This window comes from Arvicola amphibius, chromosome 7, assembly GCF_903992535.2.
Source record: "Arvicola amphibius chromosome 7, mArvAmp1.2, whole genome shotgun sequence".
In the NCBI taxonomy this organism is placed as follows: domain Eukaryota; kingdom Metazoa; phylum Chordata; class Mammalia; order Rodentia; family Cricetidae; genus Arvicola; species Arvicola amphibius.
The window spans coordinates 64,493,380-64,500,623 of record NC_052053.1 but is presented as its reverse complement, the minus strand read 5'-3'; the positions used below and the strand labels follow the sequence as shown (position 1 = coordinate 64,500,623).

Here is a 7,244-nt window from a genome sequence, read left to right as displayed (position 1 = left end):
CTAAAATCTTTACACACATTTATAAAACTTTCTAATAAATATTTCAAAACTTAAAAAAGAAATTTATTGGAAGTAATGTATAATCATATATGGTGTTGATGTATTCATCTACATAAGAAAAGACAGACTAATAGGGAAATGAGTTCAAGGAACAAATTTTAATTTCCTTAGGATTGTAAAGTTCTAACACAAGTTTGGCCAAGGGAACTTTAATTCACCATAAGGCATTCTTAGCATGATACATTCCATATCAGTCACAGAGCATCACATCTGTCCATGGAGGGACAGACTCCTAGAGAAACCTAGTTAGCGACTATTTAGGAAAGACTCATCCTATTTATGTTAATCCATAAAAATTTTCCTAGTGCCTGGTCCCATCCTGTTTTTGGGACTATAACTTTATCCAAATCCAAATGCTCTTCAGGAGAAGGCTGAGCCCCATGTAGCCTATGGTCTGTGGGAGGTGATGGGATGTCAGTGCAGGTTTCTTTTCTGTGACAGACTTCTACTGTAGACATGGCATCAAGATTGGGGAAGGCTGTGAATATGGGGTCAAGGATTAACTGTAAAATTCCAAGCTCTCTTTCAATTCTTCCATTTTCTCTCAAAAAAGGAGAACTGCAGCCCACTTGGCTTGGTTGTGGTTGGGTTCCATATTATCACATGGGCATGGGAGGGGAGGGGTAAAAGTTGGTGCCAGAGTGGGGAGGCTGCTGCAGCCAGGCACCAGAGAGAAAGAATGATCCAGTGGAGCTACTGGAGTAGTTAGTGGTGGAGAGAGACAGAGCTGAAGAGGGCAGTGGAGCTGCATGGCATAGGTGCAAGCAGAGGGAGGTGGTGAGGCAGCAGGAAGTAAAGGAATGCAAGTATATGTTTGATGAAGCCAGAAAGGTGTGGATTCCTTAGTGGAATCCAGTACAGGAGCTGAAGAAACAGGGTTAGCAGCTGAAGGAATGGGAGTAGGAGCTGAAGAAACAGGGGTAGCTGCCTATTGAGGTCAAACAGGTGGGTGTTCATTAGCTGAATCCAGAGCAGAAGTGCAGGGTTCTTCTTACTCTGATAGCATAGCCAGAAACATGAGGGGAGGTGAATAACTTGACCACTGGTCATTAATATCTCTTAATTTCAATGGACTCAATTCACCTATAAAAACACACAGGGTAAGAGAATGGATGTGAAAACAGAATCCAGCGTTCTGCTGTATACAAGAAATGCACTTAAACCTCAAAGACAAACACTATCTCAGAACAAAGGATTGGGTAAATGTTTTTAAGTCAAATGGACCTAAGAAGCAAGCAGGTGTAGCTATCCTAATATCTAACAAAAATTGATTTCAAAATAAAATTAATCAAAAGAGTTGAAGAAGAATACTTTATACTTATAACAAGAACAAATCATCAAGATGAAGTCTCAATACTAAACATCTATGCTCATAATACAAACACACAAACTTATGTAAAAGAAACATTACTAAAACTTAAATCACACATCAAACCTCACACACTAATAGTAGGAGACTTCAACACTCCAGTCTCGCCAATGGACAAGTCAACTAGACAAAAACTTAACAAAGAAACCCAACACAAAAGAATATACCTTCTTCTCAACACCTAAAGGAACCTTCTTTAAAATTGACCACATACTCGGTAACAAGCAAACAACTACAGATATAAAAAAATGTGGAGTAACCCCCTGTGACTCATTGGATTACCAGTAAATAAAGTTAGAATTTAACAACAATACTACTCTCTGAGAGCCTACAAACTCAAACTGATCAGTCAACTACTGAACCCCACCTTGGTCAGGGAAGAAATAAAGCAATTAAAATCTTCCTTTAATTCAAGAAAAATGAAGGTACAAAATATCAAAACTTATGGGACACTGAAATCAGTGCTAAAATGGAAAGTACTTAGCACTAAGTGCCAACATAAAGAAAACAGAGAAAGCTAACATTAGTGACTTACCAGCACACATGAAAGCTCTAGAACAAAAGGAAGCAACTCACCCAAGAGGAGTAGAAAACAGGAAATAATCAAATTGAGTGCTGAAATCAACAAAATAGAAATAAAGAAAACAATAGAAAGAATTTTTAAAACAAAGAGCTGGGTCTTTGAGAAAATCAACAAGACTGACAAACCCTTATTCAAACTAATCAAAAGGCAGAGAGAGAACATCCAAATTAACAAAATCAGAAATGAAAGGGGGGACATAACAACACACACTGAGGAAATTCAGAAAATCATTAGGTCTTACTACAAAAACTTGTACTCCACAAAATTGGAAAATGTAAAAGATATGGACAATTTTTAGTTAGATACCATATACCAAAATTAAATCAAGACTAGGTGAGCAATTTAAATAGACCTATAAATTGCAAGGACATAGAATCTGTCATCAAAAACCTCCCAACAAAAAAAGCCCAGGGCGGCATGATTTTAGTGCAGAATTCTACTAGAACTTCTAAGAAGAGCTAAATCCTATACTCAGCAAAGTGTTCCACATAATAGAAACAGAAGGGCCATTGCCAAACTTTTATTTATTTTATTGTATTGATTTTCATTGAGCTCTACATATTTCTCTGACCCCTCCCTGTCTCTCCCCTCCCTTTCAACCCTCCCCCAAGCTTCCCATACACCCTATTTTCTCTGGAGATCTTGTCATTTTCTACTTACCATGTAGATTTGATCTATGTATGTCTCTCTTAGTGTCTTCATTGTTGTCTAAGTTCTCTGGGATTGTGATTTGTGGGCTGATTTTTTATGAGGCTACAGTTACCCTAATAACAAAACCACACAAAGGCTCAACCATGAAAGAGAATTACAGAGCAATCTTACTCATGAACATTGTTGCAGAAATTCCTAATAAAATACTGGCAAAACCATTCCAAGAACACATCAAAATATCATTCACCATAATCAAGTAGGCTTCATCTCAAAGATGCAGAGCTGGTTTAACATATGAGAATCTATCAATGTAATCCATTATATAAATAAACTGAAAGAAAAAAACATATGATCATTTAGTTAGGTGCTCAAAAAGCATTTGACAATATCCAACACTTGAAATTCTTCTGTTGAGAATTCTTTGTTTAGATCTGTACCACAATTTTTAAATGGAGTATTTGGAATTTTGATGTCTAATTTCTTTAGTTCTTTATATATTTTGGAGATCAGTCCCCTGTATGATGTAGGACTGGTGATGATCTTTTCCCATTCAATAGACTGCTTTTTGTCTTAATGACTGTGTCTTTGTTTTACAGAAGCTTTTCTGTTGTTGGGGTTTCTGTCCTGCCTGGTCCCTCAGCCCATTTCCCACAATTGCTAAGCACAAAGAAATCACCAGAGGTCTACTTTAGTTATAAACTGATTGGCCCATTATCTCAGGCTTCTTATTAACTCTTAAAACTTATATATGCCCATTATTAGCCATGCGGCTCAGTACCTTATTCAGCTGGGCAGTCACATCTTTCCTCTTGTATGATTGGGTCAGGACTGCCAAGGAATGTGTTTTCTCCTTCCCAGAATTTTCTTGTTCTCACTGACCCATCACTACTTCCTGCCTGGTTGTCCTGCCTATATTTCCTGCCTAGCTACTGGCCAATCAGCATTTATTTAAAATATAATTGACAGAATACAGACCATTTTCCCATACCACTTCCCCTCTTTAAAAAAAAAATCCATAATCCATTTTTTGGAAATGTGGGCATATACTTCCAAGCTACTTCCTGCTGGTTGTGGGTGCTGATAATCTTACAGGGACCTAAAGAAAATTGAGAATTAGGATCAAATCCTGACTGGAGTATCCTGTAAAGCTTGATAATCTCTGGCAACAGTCTCAAATCTGTTCTGCATGTAGAACTCAGACATCTGGGCCATCTGTTCCTACCAGAGATTTCTCAGGTGATCTTTCTTGATCAAACCTTATTTTTTCTTAGCTCAGAATGAATCCACAGCCTCTCATTTCATATGGAAACAAAAGCAAATCACCTTCTACAAAGTAACATACATTTTGACTTTAATATTTAAGTCAAAATATTTTCAAAATACCTATCTTGTATTAATCCAGCAGCATTTATAAGCAAATATATTTTAGAAGCTGTTGCTCCTTCCTCAGCATTCAAACAATTCAAAGAGAGCATAATAACATACAGTATCCAGACTCTCTGTGTATTTTTCATCTTTATGTGGCCTTATTTTAACCTCCATTTCTTTTATTTTTAATTTTTAATTTTTGTCTTTTTGAGACAGGATTTTTCTGTGTATATTTGACCTGGAACTCACTCTGTAGACCAGGCTGTCTTTGAACTCAAATAGATCTGCCTGCCTTTGCCTTCCAAAATCTGGGATTAAAGGTGTTTGCCACCATACCTTGAACTCACAGAGATCTGACTGTCTCTGTCTCCCAATTGTTGGGATTAAAGGTTTGTACCACCACACCCAACTACTCTCTTTTTTCTGTTTTTATTTTAAGGACTATAACCTTTTTCCTTTCTCTCTAAAGCCTGAATATATTTTTAACACACTGTAAACCATTTAGAGGTCTTTTTGTCTTTGGATCTATCTTTATTGTATATCTCTCTGTTTTTTCTGACTATGTGTTTTTAATTTGCAAATAAATATGGAGAGGATTAAAGCCATGACTTTGATAGCTAGATCCAGGCCATTCAATAGCTTTCTGAGATTTTAGACTCATGGCAGAGGGACTGGCCAGAGTCATTTTTATTGCCACAACTCTATGGCATTTTCAAGTCCCTTGCAGGAAGCAAGCTGCAGCAGTCTGCCCACAAACCACATACAAATGCTCTGTAGCTGGACCTCCTGCCTGAAAGAGTCAGAGTTTGGGCTGGCAGGATGTCCCAGAAAGCAGGCATCTTAAAATGTTGCAGAAATTTTCCTACTAAGGCTGAAAACCAAAAAGCATGCAGCCTGCTTTTCATCAAAACCATTTAAGTGTTTTGTGGCAGGACCACTTAAAAGGACTGCAAACACCACGTCTGTTTCAGAAAGTCCCATTTATTTATTGTTGCTCTAAGTGTCTGTGCTACTGGTGTTGTATTTAGGAAGTGGTCTACTGTACCCAAGCAATGAAGGATACTTCCCAATTTCTCTTCGATCAGGATCAATATAAACATTTTTTGAGGTCTTTTATCCATTTGTTCTTGAGTTTTGTGCATAGGAATAGGTATGGATCTATTTTCATTCTTCTACACTGACATTGTCAAACTCTTTCTATGAAGCTACAGTTACATAGATACAAAAACCACACAAAGGCTCAACCAAGAAATAGAATTACAGACCAATCTCCCTCATAAACATTAATGCAAAAATCCTCAATATTATACTGGAAAATTGGATCCAATAACACATCAAACAATCATTTATCATGATCAAGTCAAATTCATTTCAGAGATTCAGGGATGGTTTAACATATAAAAATGTATTAATGTAATCTCCTATATAAATAAACTGAAAAAAAAATACATGATCATTTCATTAGGTGCTGAAAAAGCATTTGACAAAATTCAACACACTTTTGTGATAAAGGTTTTGAAGATATCAGAGATACAAGGAACATATCTAAATATAATAAAAACAATATACCATGATCCAAGAGTTAACATCAAATTAAGTGGAAAGAAACTCAAAGTAATTCACTAAAACCAGGATCAAGACATGAACAAATCATCTCTGTTCATCATAGTTCTTAAAGTTCTAACTAGAGCAATAAGACAACAAAAGGAGATCAAGAGGATGCAAATTAGAAAAGAAGTGAAAATGCAATCAAATTTCAGGAAATGGGGAATAAGCAACCAGGGCTACTGATGACAGGATCAGGCCTCTAATATTTCTAGGTTGGTATCCCACTGCTCTTCCCCAGTGCTATCTGTATAGCCCAGCTTGTTTCCGAAGCAGCAGATCCTACACCCTATGGAATTCACAGCATGACACTCAGCTCCATCCCTAATGATAAGACAGTACTACTCCCAAAAGCAATTCATGATGATATGTATAAATAATTAAAGATGTAAAATTATACTTCATAGGAAAGTTTAAAACAGCTGCCCCCAAAACTTCCAAAAACTGTTCTTGTTTTAAGGAAACCACATTGGACTATAAAAGGGGCTTTGTTAGTGCACATGATGTTGTGTTGTCTTTACTGGCCTACTCCATTTTATACCTTATTCCCAGATATTTCAGAAACACTTTCATTCCCTTGTATTTAAGAGACATTTATATCACAATGTAATGCCATAATCATATTGTCCTACTTTACTTTATTAAAAATTAATCATGTCAATGGAGGTGGTCACTGCTAAACAGCAGGTCAAGGTATAGCGTACTCCAAGGGCATTCTGAATTAGCATCACGTTATTCCTAGCAGTCCTTTTGAAAATCTGACAAAGACTCTATAAGACTGTGAAGTGGTCAAGGGACACTTAGAGTGATCATTTTGGAGCAAGGCTCCAGGACAATCTTCTCTGCGATCTCAGTCTCAGGGCAGCTTCCTTCTCTTCTGGGGTTTCTGACACACTCAGGAAGTCAATGCAACACTGTGTCTTGCACAGTAATAGACTGCAGAGTCCTCAGATGTCAGGCTGCTGAGCTCCATGTAGGCTGTGCTGGAGGATGTGTCTGCAGTCAGTTTGGCCTTGCCCTGGAACTTCTCATTGTACTTAGTATCACCATCTCCAGGATAAATCCATCCAATCCACTCCAGTACCTGTTCAGGCTTCTGTTTCACCCACTCAATAGTGTATTCAGTGAAGGTATAGCCAGAAGCCTTGCAGGACAGCTTCACTGAGGACCCAGCTTTTCTAAGCTCAGGACCAGACTGCTGCAGTTGTACCTGAGAGTGGACACCTGTGAAGAAAAAGGCATAGTGTATTTCACTGTCACCTCAGTCCATGTTCTTTCTTCAGGTTGGAAACTGGAAAGCTCCTTACCTGTAGTTACAGACACAAGAAAGAAAATGGTCCAGCTCCATCCCATATTGAAGACCTGTGTGCTAGGTGACTGATAAGAGGACACTGGTCATATGTTGTTCCTGGGTATGGACATCCCTGTATTTACCATAATTGACTCAGGTTATTTGAATATTCATAAGCAGAGAACTTGGTAGATAAGGACCCAGTCCAGCAGGAGAAGAAAGATTTAGAGGAGACCTGTGAAAGACAAAAGAATGATGAGGGCCAAATCCTAATCCTGTCTGAGGAAATGTATAAAATGCTCCCTCTCTGAGCCCTG

General features: G+C 37.8%; 1 gene segment (V, D, J or C); it reads right to left on the bottom strand.

Moving 5' to 3' along the window:
- Positions 1-6,531: 6,531 nt before the first annotated feature.
- On the bottom strand, positions 6,532-7,010 carry LOC119818612. The segment is given in 2 exon segments: positions 6,532-6,860; positions 6,944-7,010. Coding segments are annotated over 2 exon segments (375 nt in total).
- Between the last annotated feature and the right edge of the window lie 234 nt (positions 7,011-7,244).